Below are 17798 nucleotides of genomic sequence, written 5' to 3' on the forward strand. Positions count from 1 at the left end.
GGGGCTCCCATGGGTCCTGGGGACCCCTGAGCTTGGGCCATCTGGGGGGGGGGTCCTAGGTTTTGGGGGGGGCTCCCAGGTTTCAGGGGGAGGGTCCCAGGTTTGGGGGGGGGTCCCAGGTTTGGGGGGAGGGTCCTAGGTTTTGGGGGGGCTCCCAGGTTTCAGGGGGAGGGTCCCAGGTTTTGAGGGGGGTCCCAGGTTTGGGGAAAGGGTCCCACATTTGGGGGCAGCATGGGGGGTGGGTGCCAGGTTTGGGAGGGGGCACAAGTTTACGGGGGGAATCGGCCCCCCCGGTCTCCCAATTTGGGGGGATTTAGGCCCCCCCCCGGGCTCCCCTCACCCCATCTCTTCCCCCCCCCCCCCCGGCAGGCGTCGGAGCTGCGGCAGAAGCTGGAGGAGCACCTGTGAGTGCCGGGGACGGGTCGGGGGGCACCCTGGGCCCCCCTCGCCGGGGTGGGGACGGGGTGGCCTGTCCCCGTGTCCCCAACGCCTGTCGTGTCCCCCTCCCCGTCCCCCCCCCAGAGAGAAGCTGCACGAGGCCCAGGCCGAGCTGCAGAGGAGGAAGCAGGAGCTGGAGGAGCTGGAGCCGCCGGCCGACAGCACCGGTACGGGGGGCCGGGGGGGGTCCAGGGGTGTTGGGGGGGTCCTGGGGGGGTCCCGGACATGTCAGGTAGGTCCTGAGGATCCGGGGGAGGGGTGTCAGGGGGGTCCTGGGGGGTCCTGGGGGTGTCAGGGAGGTCTTGGGGGCCCTGGGGGGGTGCCAGGGGTTTTGAGGGGGCTCTGGGGTCCTAGGGGGTGCTGGGGGGTCAAGGAGAGGTCTCAGGGGGTCCTGGGGTTGGGGGGGGTCCCAAGGGGGCCCTATGGCTGTTGGGGGGCCCTGGGGGGGTTCTAGGGGTATTGGGGGGGTCTCAGGGGTGTTGGGGGGGTCCCCAGGGCTGTCAGGGGGGTGTCAGGAATCCCGGGGGGGGGGGTCCTGGGGGTGACCGGGGGGGTCCTAGGTGTGTTGGGGGGTGCCAGGGAGGTCCCAGGGGTGTCAGGGGGGGTCCCAGAGGTGGTGGGGGTATTGGGGGGAGGGGGTCTCCGTCCGGCATAGCTGTGCCTCGGTTTCCCTGGCTGTTGGGACCCCATGGGTGCCGGGACGTGGGGGGGCCCCTTTGGGCTGCCCCCCCAGCCCCCCCCCGTGTGTCCCCCCCGCAGCCCGGCGGATCGAGGAGCTGCAGCTGAGCCTGCGCCGCAAGGACGAGGCCATGCGGGCCATGGAGGGGCGCTACCGGCGCTACGTGGAGCGGGCCCGCGCGGTACGGGGGGGCCGGGACCCCCCCGGGCACCCCCCTTGGGTTGGGGGGGGCTGGGACCCCCCCTTCCCGGCAGTGTCTGGGCTCTATGGGGGGCTGCTGGCTCAAGGGGTGTCTGTGGCACCCCCTAAAACTCCCCGTGACCTTGGGGGGGGTTCAGGGTGTCACCTCGGTGGGGGGGGGTCCGGGGTCCTGCGGGGGGGGGGTCTCAAACCTTTCCTTCTCCTCCCTCCTCCCCCCAGGACCTCTTGGTATGAGGGGGTCTGCCCAGGGGGGTTTTAGGGGTCCTGAGGGGGTCTTGGAGGTCCTGGGGGGGTCTCCTCCCTCTGGGACCTCCTTGTACAAGGGGGTCTGGGGTGTTCTGGTGGGGGGGGGTCTCTGGGGGTGTTGCAGGGGTCTTTTGGGGGGGGGTCTCACCCCTTCCCTTCCTCCCCCCCCACAGGTGATGAAGACCCTGGAGCCGAAGGCCCCGGGTGCCCCCGTGCCCCCCGCCATCCGCGCCCTCCGCAACCAGCTGCAGGAGAAGGAGGCCCAGATCCAGCACCTGGAGGTGAGGGGGGGGGCCAGGACGCCCCTTCGCCCCCCCCCGGCCCCAGCCCCCCCCCGCTCTCACCCCCCCCCCTTGGCCCCCCCCAGAGCGACTACGAGAAGCTGCGGGCGCAGCGGGAGCGGGAGGAGCGGCTGGTCATCACCGCCTGGTACAACATGGTGAGCGGCACCGCGACTTGGGGGGGGGGCAGATACCACCCTTGGGGGGGTGCAGATACCCTTGGGGGGGTGCAGATACCCTTGGGGGGGGTTAAAATACCCTGGGAACAGGTACGCCCCTGGGAGGGCTGCGGAAACCCTTTTGGAAAGTGAAAATACCCCCTGGGGGGGGGGCTGAGATCACCTGGGGGGGTGAGATATTACTGGGGGGGCAGATAGCTCTTGGGGGGGGGGCACAGGTACTTCTTGCTGGGGGGGTTGAAATACCCCAGAGGGCCTGATATACCCTTGGGGCAGCAGATATTTGGGGGGGGCACAGATATGCTCAGGGGGGTTAAAATATCCCATGGGGGGGGCACATAGAGATCCTGGGGGGGGCACAGATATGCTCAGGGGGGTTAAAATATCCCATGGGGGGGCACATAGAGATCCTGGGGGGGGGCACAGATGCCCCGGGGGGTTAAAATATCCCATGGGGGGGCACATAGAGATCCTGGGGGGGGGGCACAGATGCCCCGGGGGGGGGCACAGAGACCCCCCAAGGGCTTTGCTGGGGGGGGGAGGCACTTTTCCCCTTGGCGGGGGGGGGCAGTAACCGTGGGGTCGTTATGATGGGGAGGGTCCTGGGGGGGGTCCCAGGAGTCTCTGCTCACCCTGCCCCCCCCCCCAAAGGGCCTGGCGCTGCAGCAGCAGGCGAGCGACGAGGGGGGGGGTCCAGGCGCCCCCCCGGGGGGGCTCAGTCCTTCCTGGCCCGACAGCGCCTGGCCACGGCCGCCCGCCGTGCCCGGCCCCCCCGGGCCCCTAATTCCTCCCCCCCCCCCCAAATCCTTGGGCTGGTCCCGTTTTAGATGCTGCCGAAATCAGGGCTCCGACCCTGGCACCCCCCTCCTGGGGGGGGGGCACTTTATTGCCCCCCCATCATGGGCAGGGGGGCTTTTAACACTACTCCCCCTCTCTATTTTTGTACCCCTTTCTCTCCTGGGGGGGGGTCCAGCCCCCCCCCAACCCCCCCTTTGAAATAAAGACACTGGAGCCCTGGCTGGGGGGGGTTGTATTGCCCCGCGGTGGGGAGTCTCCAGGGGCTCGTATAGGGTTGAGCTGGGCGGGGGTCCGGGGGGGGGGCGGTTGCCCCCTCCCCTCAAACCGTGTGGTCGGGGGTCCCTAGGAGGCCGGGGGGGGTCCCTAAGGGTTTTGGGGATCCCTGGAGGGTCTGGGGTTGCTTAGGAGCCTTGCGGAGGGTCCCTGGGTGGGCTGGGGGGGGTCCCTAAGGGTTTTGGGGGGGTCCGTGGGGTGGGGAGGGGTCCTGGGGTGTCTCGGGGGCTTCCTAGGAGTTTGGTGGGGGGGGGGGGGGTCGCGGGTCGCCGCAGAGCTCGTCCACCGCCAGCACGGACACCTGCGCGGCCGCCCGGACGCCTGGGTCCTTCCCCCCCACCCCGGGGTGCTGGTGGTGGCGGGGGGGGGGGCACAGGGTGGGCTGGGGGGGGGGTGACCTGGCAGTTGCGGTCGATGAGGACGTTGGTCTCGAAGTCGTCATTGTCATCCCCGAAAAGGTTGACGGCCACCTGCGGGGGGGGGGGGTCAGCATGGCCCCCCAACCCCCCCCTCACTAGCCCCCCCCCCCAGCCCTTTTTCTGCAATTCTGTTTTGCCCTTTCTGGCCCATTTTTGTCATGTCCCCCCCCCCCAGCCCCATTGCTCCCAGCCCCGTCCCCCCCCCCGACCCTGTTTTACCCCCCCCCCACCCCACTGCATCCCCCCCCTTCCCCATTTTGCCCCCCTGGCCCCATTTTGCCCCCCCAGGCCCATCTTTCCCCCCTTATTGACCCCCCAGCCCCATTTTGCTTCCTCAGCCCAATTTTGCCCCCCATTTACCCCCCCAGCCCCATTTTACCTCTCCCAGGACCCTCTTTGCCCCCTCATTAACCCCCCAGCCCCATTTTACCCCCCCAGGCCTGTTTTACCCCCCCGACACCATTACCCTCTGCCCACTTCCCCCCCCCAGACCCATTTCTCCCCTCCACTGCCCATGGCCCAGTTGCCCCCCAGCCCTGTTCCCCCCCAGCCGCCCCCCTTTTTTTTTTTTTTTTACCCCCTGCCCCCATTTTGCCTCCCCAGGCCCCTTTTCCCCTCCCACCCCCATTGCCCCCAGCCCCTTTTACCCCCCACCCTGTTTTAACCCCCAGACCCATTCTCCCCTCTCCATTGCCCCTGACCCCATTGCCCTCCAGCCCCTTTTTGCCCCCAGCCCCAATTTCCCCTCCCACCCCCATTGCCCCTGCAGCCCCTTTTTGCCCCCACCCTATTTTAACCCCCCAGCCCCAATTCCCCTCCATTGCCCCCGACCCTGTTGCCCCCAGCCCCTTTTTGCCCCCAGCCCCTTTTCACCCCCCACCCTGTTTTAACCCCCCAGACCCATTCTCCCCTCTCCATTGCCCCCAATCCTGTTGCCCCAGCCCCTTTTTACCCCCCCATTTTAACCCCCCCTGCCCCATTCCCCTCCCATTGCCCAGCCCCTTTTTGCCCCCAGCCCCTTTTTTCCCCCCAAGCCCCATTGCCCCCAGCCCCAATTTGCCCCGCCACCCTCCGTCCCCCTGCGCCTCGCTCCGTCCTCGTCGCTCTTGTCCCCCCGTGTGTCCCTCCAGTGCTCGTCCGGGTTCCTCCTGTCCCCCACCCTCCGTGTCACTCCGTCCTGGTCCGTGTCCCTCTGTCCCCATCTGTCCCTCTGGGGCCTTCTGCGTCCCTCCGTCCTGGTCGATGCCCCTCTGTAGCCCCCCATCCTGGTCCGCGTCCCTCCTTCTCCATCTACGTCCCCAGCCTTGTCCCCCTGTGTCACTCCGTCCTGGTCCCTGTCCCTCTGTCCCCATCCGTGACCCCCCATCCCTCTGGGGCCTTCTGCGTCCCTCTGTCCTGGTTGGTGCCCCTCTGTAGCTCTCCATCCTGGTCCGCGTCCCTCCTTCTCCATCTACGTCCCCAGCCTTGTCCCTGTGTCACTCCGTCCTGATCCATGTCCCTCTTGTCCCTCTGTGTTACTCTGTCCTGGTCCAGGTCCTTCTGTGTCCCTCTGTCCCCATCCATGATGCCCTATCCATGTCCCTCTGGGGCCTTCTGCGTCCCTCCGTCCTGGTCGGTGCCCCTCTGTAGCCCTCCATCCTGGTCCGTGTCCCTCCTTCTCCATCTACGTCCCCAGCCTTGTCCCCCTGTGTCACTCCGTCCTGGTCCCTGTCCCTCTGTCCCCATCCGTGACCCCCTGTCCCTCTGGGGCCTTCTGCGTCCCTCTGTCCTGGTTGGTGCCCCTCTGTAGCTCTCCATCCTGGTCCGCGTCCCTCCTTCTCCATCTACGTCCCCAGCCTTGTCCCTGTGTCACTCCGTCCTGGTCCCTGTCCCTCTGTCCCCATCCGTGACCCCCCGTCCCTCTGGGGCCTTCTGCGTCCCTCCGTCCTGGTCGGTGCCCCTCTGTAGCTCTCCATCCTGGTCCGTGTCCCTCCTTCTCCATCTACGTCCCCAGCCTTGTCCCCGTGTGTCACTCCGTCCTGATCCATGTCCCTCTGTCCCCATCCGTGACCCCCCATCCCTCTGGGGCCTTCTGCGTCCCTCTGTCCTGGTTGGTGCCCCTCTGTAGCTCTCCATCCTGGTCCGCGTCCCTCCTTCTCCATCTACGTCCCCAGCCTTGTCCCTGTGTCACTCCGTCCTGATCCATGTCCCTCTTGTCCCTCTGTGTTACTCTGTCCTGGTCCAGGTCCTTCTGTGTCCCTCTGTCCCCATCCATGATGCCCTATCCATGTCCCTCTGGGGCCTTCTGCGTCCCTCCGTCCTGGTCGGTGCCCCTCTGTAGCCCTCCATCCTGGTCCGTGTCCCTCCTTCTCCATCTACGTCCCCAGCCTTGTCCCCCTGTGTCACTCCGTCCTGATCCATGTCCCTCTGTCCCCATCCGTGACCCCCTGTCCCTCTGGGGCCTTCTGCGTCCCTCTGTCCTGGTTGGTGCCCCTCTGTAGCTCTCCATCCTGGTCCGCGTCCCTCCTTCTCCATCTACGTCCCCAGCCTTGTCCCCCTGTGTCACTCCGTCCTGGTCCATGTCCCTCTTGTCCCTCTGTGTTACTCTGTCCTGGTCCAGGTCCTTCCGTGTCCCTCTGTCCCCATCCATGATGCCCTATCCATGTCCCTCTGGGGCCTTCTGCGTCCCTCCGTCCTGGTCGGTGCCCCTCTGTAGCCCTCCATCCTGGTCCGTGTCCCTCCTTCTCCATCTACGTCCCCAGCCTTGTCCCCCTGTGTCACTCCGTCCTGGTCCCTGTCCCTCTGTCCCCATCCGTGACCCCCTGTCCCTCTGGGGCCTTCTGCGTCCCTCTGTCCTGGTTGGTGCCCCTCTGTAGCTCTCCATCCTTGTCCGCGTCCCTCCTTCTCCATCTACGTCCCCAGCCTTGTCCCCCTGTGTCACTCCGTCCTGGTCCATGTCCCTCTTGTCCCTCTGTGTTACTCTGTCCTGGTCCAGGTCCTTCCGTGTCCCTCTGTCCCCATCCATGATGCCCTATCCATGTCCCTCTGGGGCCTTCTGCGTCCCTCCGTCCTGGTCGGTGCCCCTCTGTAGCCCTCCATCCTGGTCCGTGTCCCTCCTTCTCCATCTACGTCCCCAGCCTTGTCCCCCTGTGTCACTCCGTCCTGGTCCCTGTCCCTCTGTCCCCATCCGTGGCCCCCAGTGCTCCCAGTAGCCCACCTGGCTGCACACCAGCGGGACGCTACCCCCCCCCCGGGACCCTCCCACATCCCCCCAGTGCTCCCAGTGCTCCCAGTAGCCCACCTGGCTGCACACCAGCGGGACGCTACCCCCCCGGGACCCTCCCACATCCCCCCAGTGCTCCCAGTAGCCCACCTGGCTGCACACCAGCAGGACGCTGATCCAGTCGAAGTGGAAGAGGAGGCTGCATTTCGCCCGGAAACCGCTCATCTCCTGGGGGGGGGAATTGGGGATGTGGGGGTCTGGGGGGGGGGTTGGGGCTCCTGGAGGGATGTGGGGGGTTCTGGGGGGCCCCAAAGGGGGTGGGAGGCTCCTGGAGGGATGTGGGGGGCTCTGAGGGGTCCCTAGGGGTTAGGGGGGCTTGAGGGGGGGTCCCAGGGGTATTGGGGGGCTCCAGGGGGGTCCCAGGGGTTTGAGGGGGTTCTGGGGGGGGTTGAGGGGCTCCAAGGGGGTCTTGGGGGATTTGAGGGGTCCCGGGGAGGGGTTTGGAGGCTCTGGGGGGTCTGAGGGTTTGGGGGGGGGTCTTGGGAGGTTTGGGGGGCTCGGGGGGGGTCCCAGAAGTTCGGGGGGGTCTCGTGGGGGTTGGGGGGCTCTGAGGGTCCCAGAGGGGTTTGAGGGGCCTCATGGGGGTCCCAGGAGTTTGGGGGGGTTGGGGGGCTCCCAGGGGTTTGGAGGGGTCCTAGGGGGGATTAGGGGCTCGGGGGGGGGTCCCAGAAGTTCGGGGGGGTCCCGGGGGGGGCTCCCACCTCCACGAGGGGCTTGAGGGCCGCCAGCGCCCCGAACCAGGCGCGGGGCACCCGGAACTTGTTGTAGGGCGAGCGCAGCCCCTCGAGGCGCCGCCGCTCCTCCCGCGTCAGGAAGCCTGCGCCCCGTGACGTCACCGAGCCCCCCATGACGTCACCACCGGCGACGTCACCGAGCCCCCCCACCCCCCGCGACGTCACCGCCGGCGCCCCACCGGCACGTGTGTCGTCGTTCCCCCCCCCCCCGGGATGGCACCCCCGTCCCTGCAGCGGGGTTGCCCCCACGGCGTCACCACCCCGGTGATGATGTCACCGCCCCGGCGATGGCCTCGCCATGCCATGACGATGTCCCCCATCCCTGTCTTCGTCCCTGTCCCTGTCCCCGCTGTGAGAGCACCTCCCAGCCCCCCCCACCCCGGCGATGACATCACCACCCCGGCGATGACATCACACTCCCGATATGACCTCACTGCCCCACCACGACGTCCCCGTCCCCATCCCCATCCCTGTCCCTGTCCTTGTCCCCACTGAGAAGGCACCTCCCAGCCCCCCCACCCCGGCGATGACATCACCACCCCGGCGATGACATCACACTCCCGATATGACCTCACTGCCCCACCACGACGTCCCCATCCCCATCCCTGTCCCTGTCCTTGTCCCCGCCGAGAAGGCACCTCCCAGCCCCCCCACCCGGCGATGACATCACCACCCCGGTGATGACATCATGCTGCCGATATGACCTCACCACCCCATGATGATGTGCCTGTCCCCATCCCCGCCGAGAAGGCACCTCCCAGCACCCCACCACCCCCGCCCCACCGATGACGTCACCCACCCACCCACCCACCGATGACGTCACCCCGGGGGCGGTGACGTCAGGCGCGGGGCGGGCTCTCACCGGCCTCGACGAGGTGGTGGGCGGTTGGGAAGGGGCTGCCGAACTGCCACCCTGGGGACACGTGACACGGCCTGGGGGGAGCCACCCTGCAGCCACCTCGACCCCCCCCACCCCTCAAAACCTGCTGCCGGACGCCTGGGCCCCCGCTCACCTGCCAGCGCGGCGGAGCCGGAGCCCGTCTGGGGCCACCGGTGGCCTCGAGCCTTAAATACCAGCGTGGGGCGGGTCCGGCCCCCCCCCCCCGGGGCTGGGGAGGGGGCCCGGACGCCTGGGCCCCCGCTGGGGTTGGGGGGAGGGTGCTGGTGGGGGCAGGGGGAGCCGGATGCCTGGGCCCCCGCCGGGCGGCAGCTGGGGCCCGGGGTCGGTGGGGACAGATCGCACCGGGCGCCGGCGCGGGGCCAGCGCTGGCGGGGGCCCAGGCGTCCGGGCCGCCCCCCCTCCTGCCCCCACCCCAAAACGACCCCCTCCCCCAACCACCCGACGCCGGTAGGGGCCCAGGCGTCCGGACACCCCTTCCCCAGCACCCCGCATGCCTGGCAGGGGCCCAGGTGTCCGAGTCCCTCCCCCCCCCCCCCCAGCATCCACAACTCTGGCAGGGGCCCAGGCGTCCGGGTCGCCCCCCCGCCAGCACCCCCCAACCCTGGCAGGGGCCCAGGCGTCCGAGCTGCCCCCCCATCCCCCCCCCGGGCCCACTGCCAGCCCCAGCTGCTGACGTCACCCCCCGCCCCAGCACCAGCTGAGCCTGACTGGGGGGGGCCCAGGAGTCCGGCTCCCCCCCCCCCCAAAAAAACCCCTCAGAGCCGCTTCTCCACTTCCCGAGTTTATTATTATTTACACGACATCCCCGGGGGGGGGTGTCTCTGCCCCCCTGCCTGGAGGGGGGACACGAGGGGACACAAGGATCTGGGGGGGGAACACAGGGACAGTGGGGGGGGTCCCATTGTCCCTCTCTGCCCCCCTGCCCGGGGGGGGGCACATAGAGACTTGGGGGGGGGATCCTGGTGCCCCTCTCTCCCCCCCCAACACCTGGAGGGGGGGGGACACAGGGACCGGGGGGGTCTCAGTCCCCTTCTCTGCCCCCCCCGCCTGGAGGAGGGGGGACCCGGGGGGGGGTCCGTGGTGCTGGTCGGCAGCAGCCTCAAACGGGGGGGGGGGGCTGCATATGTGTGTGTGTGGGGGGAAAAAATAGCAGCCCACCCTCCCCCGGGGGGGGTGGTGTTTGGGGCTGGGGGTGGGGAGGACCCCAGGGGGGGGGGCTATTTGGGGCTGGGGGGCTGGTAGGGCTCCAGCAGGAGCCCGGAGAAGGTGTTGACTTTGTCGGCCCCCCGCACCTCGTGGGGCAGCAGCGGCAGCTTCACGATGTGGAAGTCCTCGTACAGGTCCTCCATCTGCGGGCGAGAGGGCAGGGCAGCCCCCCCTCCCCCCCCCGGTGGGGCCCAGGCGTCCGGGAGCAACCCCACCACCACCCGCCAGGGCGCTGGGGAGGGGCCCAGGTGTCCAGGAGCCCCCCTGCCACCCATCAGGGCGCTGGGGAGGGGTCCAGGTGTCCGGGAGCACCCCCCCCCCACCCGCCAGGGTGCTGGAGAAGGGCCCAGGCATCCGGGAGCCTCCCCCCCGCCACCCGTCAGGGCGCTGGGGAGGGGCCCAGGTGTCCGGGACCCCCAAACTTTGCCCGCCCCTCCCAGACCCCCTCCTCTCCCATCTTTGGGCCAGGGGACCCAGGTGTCCGGGCTCCCCCCCCCGCCCCCAAGCAGGGGGCCCAGGTGTCCAGGACCCCCAAATTTTGCCCCCCCCCCAGACTCCCTCCTCTCCCGTTTTCAGGCAGGGGACCCAGGCATCCGGGATCCTCAAACTTTGCCCCCCCCCAGACTCCCTCCTCTCCCATCTTTGGGCCAGGGGACCCAGGCGTCCGGGCTCCCCCCCCACCCCCCAACCCCTCCTCCCCCCAGCAGGGGGCCCAGGCGTCCGGGCGCTACCTGGTCCAGGTACTTGGCCTGGATCTTGTGCCGGGCCTCGCACATCTTGCAGGGCCGCTGGGGGTCAGGGAAGACGAGCTGGTTCACCACGATGTTGTGCGTGTCGATGCGGCACTTGGCCAGCTCCTGGATGAGCCGCTCCGTCTCGTAGAGCGACAGGAACTCGGCGATGCACACGCAGATGAACGTCGTCTGCTCCTGCCGGCCCGCCGGCGACGCTCAGCCCCCGCGGGGCCCAGGCGTCCGGCCGGCCCCGCCGCCGCGGTGCGTTCCCCGCAGCAACGCGCTTGCATCGGTGGGGCCGGCTCGGCTGCCGCCTCCCCGGTGTCCCCCCGGCCCCCGCGCCGCGGGAGCGTCGTGTCCCCCGGCACCTCCCCGGCGTCCCCTGGCCCCGGGGGACAGCAGCATCGTGTCCCCTGGCACCTCCCCAGTGTCCCCCGGTGTCTGCCAGCCCCATGGATGGGAGTGTCGTGTCCCCTGGCACCTCCCCAGTGTCCCCCCAGCCCCCGCGCCGCGGGAGCGTCGTGTCCCCCGGCACCTCCCCGGTGTCCCCTGGCGCCGTAGGACAGCAGCATCGTGTCCCCCAGCACCTCCCTGGTGTCCCCCAGCCCCGCGGTGCGGGGGCGTCATGTCCCCTGCCACCTCCCCAGTGTCCCCCGGCACCTCCCCGGCGTCCCCTGGCCCCGGGGGACAGCAGCATCGTGTCCCCCGGCACCTCCCCGGTGTCCCCTGGCCCCGTGGGACAGCAGCATCGTGTCCCCTGGCACCTCCCCAGTGTCCCCCGGTGTCTGCCAGCCCCACGGATGGGAGCGTCGTGTCCCCTGGCACCTCCCCGGTGTCCCCCAGTGTCTGCCAGCCCCACGGATGGGAGCGTCGTGTCCCCTGGCACCTCCCCGGTGTCCCCTGGCGCCGTAGGACAGCAGCATCGTGTCCCCCAGCACCTCCCCGGTGTCCCCCAGCCCCGCGGTGCGGGGGCGTCATGTCCCCTGCCACCTCCCCAGTGTCCCCTGGCACCTCCCCAGTGTCCCCCGGCCCCATGGGACAGAAGCATCGTGTCCCCCGGCACCTCCCCGGCGTCCCCCGGCCCCATGGGACAGAAGCATTGTGTCCCCCGGCACCTCCCCGGCGTCCCCCGGCCCCGGGGGACAGAAGCATCGTGTCCCCCGGCACCTCCTCAGTGTCCCCTGGCACCTCTCCCCCCGCCGGATGGGAGTGCCACGTTCCCTGGCGCCTCCCCGGTGTCCCCCAGCCCCGTGGGCTGGCCGTGCTGTGTCCCCCGCCCCAGCGGAGGCGTCCCCCGTGCCCGCGCCGGCGGGCCCTTACCGGGTCCTTGAACTGCTCGCTGACGGAGCGGATGACGGGCAGCGTCTCCTCCAGCTTGGAGGCCAGCTGGTCGGCGTTCATGTCGCCCAGCCCCAGCATGTTGCACATCTGCGGGAGAGGCCACCCCGAGGTCCCCGCGGTGCCACCCGCGAGGTCCCCCCTGCGCGCGGCAGGTCTAAGCCCGCTCGTGCCGCCTGCAAGCGCCCTCACGCCGCCCACGAGGTCCCTCGGGTGCCGCGTGTGCGAATCCCCTCCCGCCACGCGGGGGGGGGGGGGTCTCCCCGAGGCCACCCCCAAGGGTCCTCGCGGTGCCACCCGCAAGGCCCCCCTGGTGCCACCACCGAGGCCCCTCGGGTGCCGCGCGTGAGAGCCCCCTCGTGCCACGCGTGGGGTCTCCCTGGTGCCACACACCGACGTCCCCCGCGTGCCACCCGAGGGCCCTCCCCGGCGCCACCCGTGCGAGCCCCGCTCCCCGGCGCCGCCCCGCAGCCGCCCCTCCTCATCCTCACTTGGGAGATGAAGGGGCTGATCTGGTTCTTGATCTGCATGAGGCGGCCCAGGCCCCGCTCCACGATGGTGGGGAAGTTGAGGAGCCGCAGCGTGTGGCCGGTGGGCGCCGTGTCGAACACCACCACCGAGAAGTTCATGCCCTTCACCAACCTGCGAGGACGCCGGGCCTCAGCGGGGACGGCGGGTCCCCGGCGCCCCGTTCCCCATGGCAGGGGGCCGTCCCCGGGCCCTATCGGCCCTGCACCGCCCCGGCCCCCCGCTCACCTCATCACCTCGGCGTAGCTCATGGCCTCGTCGATGCCGGGGAAGGCGCTCATGGCCTCCTGCATCATCTTCTTGCCCATGCTCAGCATGTTGTCCTCCTCAAAGAACTCGTCGGGCAGCTCGGCCACCCCCAGGCTGGGGTCGATCTCCTGCCGGGGGCCGGGGTGGGGGAGAAAGGTTGGGTGAGGGGCTGGAGGGTGGTGGGGGGGGCACGGGGGGGAAGGCTGGACGCCGGGGCCCGCCGGGGGACTCACCATGGCGAAGAGGTTGTCGTAGCCCTTGACTTTGGTGGGGACCTTGGAGAACTTCTGGTCGAAGGCGTCGGAGATGTTGTGCGCGGGGTCGGTGGAGATGATGAGGACGCTTTCGCGCACCTTGGAGAGCTGCACGGCCAGGCTGCAGCTGGGGGGGGGGGCAGGTGGGGAGGAGGGGGGCCGCGGTGTCACCGGGGTGGGCTGTTGCCACCGGGACCCCCTCCAGGCACCCGGTCCTGCCCCATAGGGTGGCCCTATGATGCCACTGTCCCCCCTCAGCAATAGGGGGGCTCCTTCTCCCCCCCAAGGGTGACCAGCCTGCCCCCCACACCCCAAAGTGGTCCAGCCCAGCCCCCCCCTTCACTCCCAATGGTGCAGCCTGGTCTGGTGTTGTCCCCCCCCAAGTGGTGGTCCAGTCCATTCCCCCCCAAAGTGGTCTGGTCCACGTCCCCCCACTCTGAGGTGGTCTGATCCAGTCCCCCCCCCCGAGGTGGTCCAGTCTGGATCCCCCCTAACCCCCTCCAAAGTGGTCTAGTCCAAATCCCCCCCCCAGAAGTGGCCTGATCCAGTCCCCCCCCCCCGAGGTGGTCCAGTCCGGGTCCCCCTACCCCCCCCGAAGTGGTCTTGGCCAGGTCCCCCTCTTCCAATCCCCAGTGGTGCGGCCTGGTCCAGTCCCCCCCACTCGAGCTGGTCCGGTCCGGTTCCCCCCCACCACCCCGAGCTGGTCCGGTCCGGTCCCCCCTCCCAAATGGTCCGGTCCGGGTCCCCCCTCCCAAATGGTCCGGTCCGGTTCCCCCCCCATCCCGAGCTGGTCTGGTCCGGTCCCCCCTCCCAAATGGTCCGGTCCGGTCCCCCCTCCCAAATGGTCCGGTCCGGTTCCCCCCCACCACCCCGAGCTGGTCCGGTCCGGTTCCCCCCTCCCAAATGGTCCGGTCCGGTTCCCCCCCCCACCACCCGAGTTGGTCCAGCCCGGCCCGGTGTTCCCCCCCCCCGGCCCCACCTGCAGGTGGTCTTGCCCACGCCGCCCTTCCCCCCCACGAAGATCCACTTGAGGCTCCGCTGCTCGATGATGTTGGCCAACGTCGGCTCCAGCGGCTCCACGTCGGGGGCGTCCTCGAACTCGTCCGCTTCGGGCCCCCACCCGGACCCCGCCGCCGCCATCTTCGAACCGCACCGCCTGCCCCGGCGCCGGGCCGCACCATTCGCCTCCGCCGCAGGGGGGGGGGAGAAAGGAAAAGAAGGGAGTTATGGCACCGGCCGCCGCCGCGGGGCCGCCGGCAGGAGGGAGCCGCTCCGGCGGGAAGCCACGATCACGGCCGCCGCCGCCCGGCCGCACCGGAGAGGCCTTTCCCCGTTATGGCGGCCCCGCTCTTCACTCCTCCCCCGCGGCCCGCACGGCGGTGGTACAGCCCGGCCCCGCCCCCCTCCGCTGCTGATTGGCCAGCTCGCACGCCCGCCGGGCGGGATTGGCTGGAGCAAGTCCTACCTCTTCCCCGGGGCGGCTCCTCGAGCCCGCCCACCCCCTCTTGCTCCGCCTCCGCCGGCAGCCGATTGGCCGCAGCTGCCGCGCCTCCTCGCTGATTGGCCCCGAGCCTGACAGTCCGGCGCGAGCAGCCGCGGGGAGGGGGGGGGGCTCTCACGGCCCGCCCGTTGCCTGGCAACAGCGCCCTCGCGCCTGCCCCGTCAGCTCGGCGCGGCTCCCGTCGTGCCTAGCGGCGGGCGTTTCCCGCCGTCCTCCGCGTCACCCTCCCCCCGCGGCCCCTATAGGAGGGCGGCGGCGGAGCTTCCCGTCGTGCCCCGCGCGCGCGTCATCGCCGGGCGCGGGGCGTTTCCCGTGGTGCCCCGCGGCGCGGCGTTCGCGGCGGACAAGATGGCCGACCACGGCGAGGACGGGGAGGCCCCGTCGCCGCCGCCCGGCCCCGGCGGCGGCGTGAACGTCTTCGCCAACGACGGGAGCTTCCTGGAGCTCTTCAAGCGCAAGATGGAGGAGGAGCAGCAGCGCGAACGCGAGGCGGCGGCGGCGGCGGCCGCCGAGGCCCCCGGAGGTGCCGGTACCGGGCCCGGTCCGCACCGCTCGGCCGACGGCCAGAAGAGGAGCGGCGGCGGCGGCGCGCTCAGCTTCGTAAGGACCCCCGGGGGGGGCCGCCGCCGCCCCGCGCCCCGCTCCCCCCGCTGCGGGGGCCGCTCCCCGCTCTGCCCGGGCCCCTCGCACCCGCCGTCCCACCGGGCCCGGTTCCTCCCCGGTTCTCCGGGGTGGTTTCAGCCTGCAGAAGGGCAGCTCCCCACGCTCTTCCCCCACCCCCCCTTTCCTCACCGGCCCCGGTGATGCCGTTGCTTCTCCCCCCTGCTCACGCCCGGGGTCGCTCTGGGTGGGGGGCGCTTTTTCCCCTTAACGGCAGCCACCCTCTGGGCTCAGGTAGGCGGAAGAGCTTCACCGGACGATTCCGCTCCCCCGACGTGAGTATCGGCCCCGGTTTCACCGGCAGAGCGTGCCGGGAGCCGGGCTCAGGTCCGCTGAGGCCGTTGCTCGCCGGCCCTTTGGGGAGCCGCGTTGTTGTGTGCGGTCCCGGGGCGCCCCGGAGCCTGCGGCCAGCGGTCGGGGTGCCAGGAGACCCCCGTGAGCCGAACCGAGCGGGTTCGCGTCTCCGAGCGTGCCTGGATTGGGCTGCGCCGGGAAGGGGCGCGTCCCTATGGGCTGAATTTTAGGGTTTGGCTGCTTCAGGCTTTGACAAACGGTCCCCTCCCTCCCTGACCTGCTGCTTGGCGGCTTCCAATCCCCTGGGAGCAGCACCAGCGGAGGCCGAACAGAGGCGAGCCGCCGGCTGGCGTAGCCCTCCGCTGCCCGGGGCGCCTCGGCCGCGGTCACTCGCCGCAGCGCCTGCGTTCGCCTCCTTGTTAAACCGCGTCCAAAGCGCCTCGATGCCGTAGTAAAGTCCCCTGCTGTCGAGGAATCGCAGCAGCTCCGACGCGCTGATCCGCTCCCGCTCCTTCCCAGCGCTGTCGCGGCGTAGAAAGCCGGCCGCTACCCTCGGGGCGCCGGCCGTCGCGGCGAGCCAGGTCCGCCGCCGAAACCGCTAAACTGGCCGTTTAGCGACGAGCGGGTTCCCCGCGGGGGCCGCGGCGGGAGGAGCCGGCCCGCGGCGCTGCGACGGACCATCTAACGGAAGGCCTCCCTGTTCCGTTGTATAGTGGGCAGCGTTGTCCCCGCAGCGCCCGCGGCTCGGGTAACGGTTGCAGTCTTCTGTCCCTTCACCCAGGTGGGCAGGCGGAGAGGTGGGAACAAGCTAGCCCTGAAGACGGGAGTGGTAGCCAAGAAGCAAAAGACCGAAGAGGAGGTAGGTAGCCCTGGGACGGGACGGGGGGGGCATGGGGGCTCCCTGCCTCCTCCCTGGGGGCGGTTTTGGGTCCGCAGCTGCTTTTCTGCCCCCTCGCTCTTTCGGTGAGCGGCTAGGCCTAGCGGGAAAACGGGGGCGAGGGGCGCTGCCGGCCCCTCGCTGCCTCCTGCGGTGCTGCCCGTCGCTGTGGGCAGAGCCGGTTTGCAGCTTGCGGCCATCGCGAGCGCCCCGGGGGAGCCCGTTTGTCCGAATTTGGGGGTTTCCTTCACTGCCAGGATCCTGCAAGCACGAATCCCCTCGGGGGAGCGGGGCGTTGCCTGCCACAACCCCTCTTCCAGACTCGCCTCTTATCACCGGTGTTGTTTGTTCTTCCTTTGTTATTTTTTCCCTCCCCTCCCTCCTCTGCAGGTTTTGACAAGTAAAGGAGACGCCTGGGCCAAGTACATGGCAGAAGTGAAAAAATACAAAGCCCATCAGTGCAGCGACGACGACAAAACCAGGCCCCTGGTGAAATAGCCTCTCTCCCGGTGCCCGCACGGACTGTTTCCCTGTTGTACATACTTATTTAAACAGCGGAGGAGGCTAGCGGCTCGCACAGACATCCACCAAGTGCTCCCAGCGGCTTGTTCGAGGTGTTTTTATATGTAAAAAAAATATATATATATCTCTCTCTCTCTTTCTCTCTGTCACACGCGCACCTGGGCACGCGGGGACATCGCCAAGTCTCTTATTCACTGACTTAACCCTTCTTTCGTTCTGCTGGGAAATAAGGACTCTGGACTGGCCGTAGCTCTTTGTAGCGGGAACGCGCCTGTGGGGGCCGCGCGCCCGCCCGCCGGCCGGAGCCACCCCCGTCGCCCCGCTCGCTTCCGCGTCGGTAACTCCGAGATTCCCGTGGCTTTGCCTCGCCGCTTGTCTTCCCGCCGCGTGCCCAGATTTCCCGCCCGGTTTGGTCTCTTCCCGTTCCGCCTCCGTTTCCGCGAGTAGAAACCGTAGCTGGCGGGACAGAAACGCTCCCGCCTGGCTGTCGCGAAGGGTAAAAACTCGTCGGCGAGGGCGCCGCTGTTGCATTGAGTCATTAAAGACCTCGGATATTTCGAAGCCGCTAACCGCTTCCTGGGTGTTCTTGGCGCGGGGGCTGCGTCCCGGTGGAGCTTTTGCCCTCCCCGCTGCCTTTGTTGCCCGGCCTCACCGCTGTACTCCGAGGGATTTCTTTTTTCCCTCCCATGTAGGTTCCTCCGTGGGGTAACAGCGACATTACAGCGAGCTCCGGCTGTTTATTTTTTCCCCTTCCCCCAGGGGCTCAGGCTCTCCCGAAGTCACTCGGTGCTTTCGGATAACCGGAGGCTTCGGCAATATCCACTCGCGAAGGCGGCGGGGGGGGCTGCCCGCCCTCGGCATCGCTCACCGGGCAGGAGGGAACAAGAAGAGCTTTAAATCCGCCCTGTGCCGAGGTTTCTACCTCCGTCCGGGTGCCCTTGTCCTGTTTTTTTCTCCCCCAGGCGGCTCCGGGAGGGTGCGGATGAGAGCTGTTGCCGCTGCCTGCGCCTCCGCGTCCCTTCCGGTCGGCAGGGAGAGCTGCCGGAGGAGGTGGAACAGGTCGCCCGGAGCCCGGACTGACCCTGCTTCCCCGATCCTGCAGCCCCTTTTATTCTGAAAATCCTTCACAAATGTTTAAACGTTCTGGCTCTTTTCCTTTTTGAATAAAAATTCTCTTGCGAACAGAGGTGTCTTGCTGTGTCTGTTCACCCTCCCCAGCTGCTC

General features: G+C 69.4%; 3 protein-coding genes across 4 annotated transcripts in view; 2 read left to right on the top strand and 1 right to left on the bottom strand.

The window, feature by feature from the left end:
* RAD23A (RAD23 homolog A, nucleotide excision repair protein) overlaps window positions 1-3041 on the top strand; it is a 6053-nt gene extending 3012 nt beyond the window's left edge. The window contains 6 exon segments of the mRNA XM_068922696.1: window positions 231-404; window positions 523-605; window positions 1198-1298; window positions 1738-1845; window positions 1932-2003; window positions 2676-3041. Of these exon segments, the coding sequence (XP_068778797.1) occupies window positions 231-404; window positions 523-605; window positions 1198-1298; window positions 1738-1845; window positions 1932-2003; window positions 2676-3020 (883 nt within the window). The 3' untranslated portion in view covers window positions 3021-3041.
* Window positions 3042-9171: 6130 nt separating this feature from the next.
* GET3 (guided entry of tail-anchored proteins factor 3, ATPase) lies at window positions 9172-14127 on the bottom strand. Of its 2 annotated transcripts, none has more exons than XM_068922730.1 (7): window positions 13700-14127; window positions 12700-12847; window positions 12446-12594; window positions 12181-12331; window positions 11672-11779; window positions 10349-10546; window positions 9172-9760 (listed from the first exon to the last, which is right to left on the bottom strand). In XM_068922730.1, the coding sequence occupies exons 1-7, from the start codon at window positions 13858-13860 to the stop codon at window positions 9629-9631; spliced, it is 1047 nt and encodes a 348-aa protein (XP_068778831.1). In that variant the 5' UTR covers window positions 13861-14127; the 3' UTR covers window positions 9172-9628. The 2 variants fall into 2 exon arrangements, with proteins under 2 accessions (XP_068778831.1, XP_068778832.1); XM_068922731.1 differs by having other exon boundaries at window positions 9179-9760; window positions 10349-10540.
* Window positions 14128-14414: 287 nt separating this feature from the next.
* TRIR (telomerase RNA component interacting RNase) lies at window positions 14415-17756 on the top strand. The gene is made up of 3 exons (XM_068922732.1): window positions 14415-14821; window positions 15957-16034; window positions 16443-17756. Exons 1-3 carry the CDS (start codon window positions 14570-14572, stop codon window positions 16548-16550), a joined length of 438 nt encoding a protein of 145 aa, XP_068778833.1. The 5' UTR covers window positions 14415-14569; the 3' UTR covers window positions 16551-17756.
* Window positions 17757-17798: the final 42 nt, after the last annotated feature.

Source organism: Struthio camelus, chromosome 31, assembly GCF_040807025.1.
Source record: "Struthio camelus isolate bStrCam1 chromosome 31, bStrCam1.hap1, whole genome shotgun sequence".
NCBI lineage: Eukaryota > Metazoa > Chordata > Aves > Struthioniformes > Struthionidae > Struthio > Struthio camelus.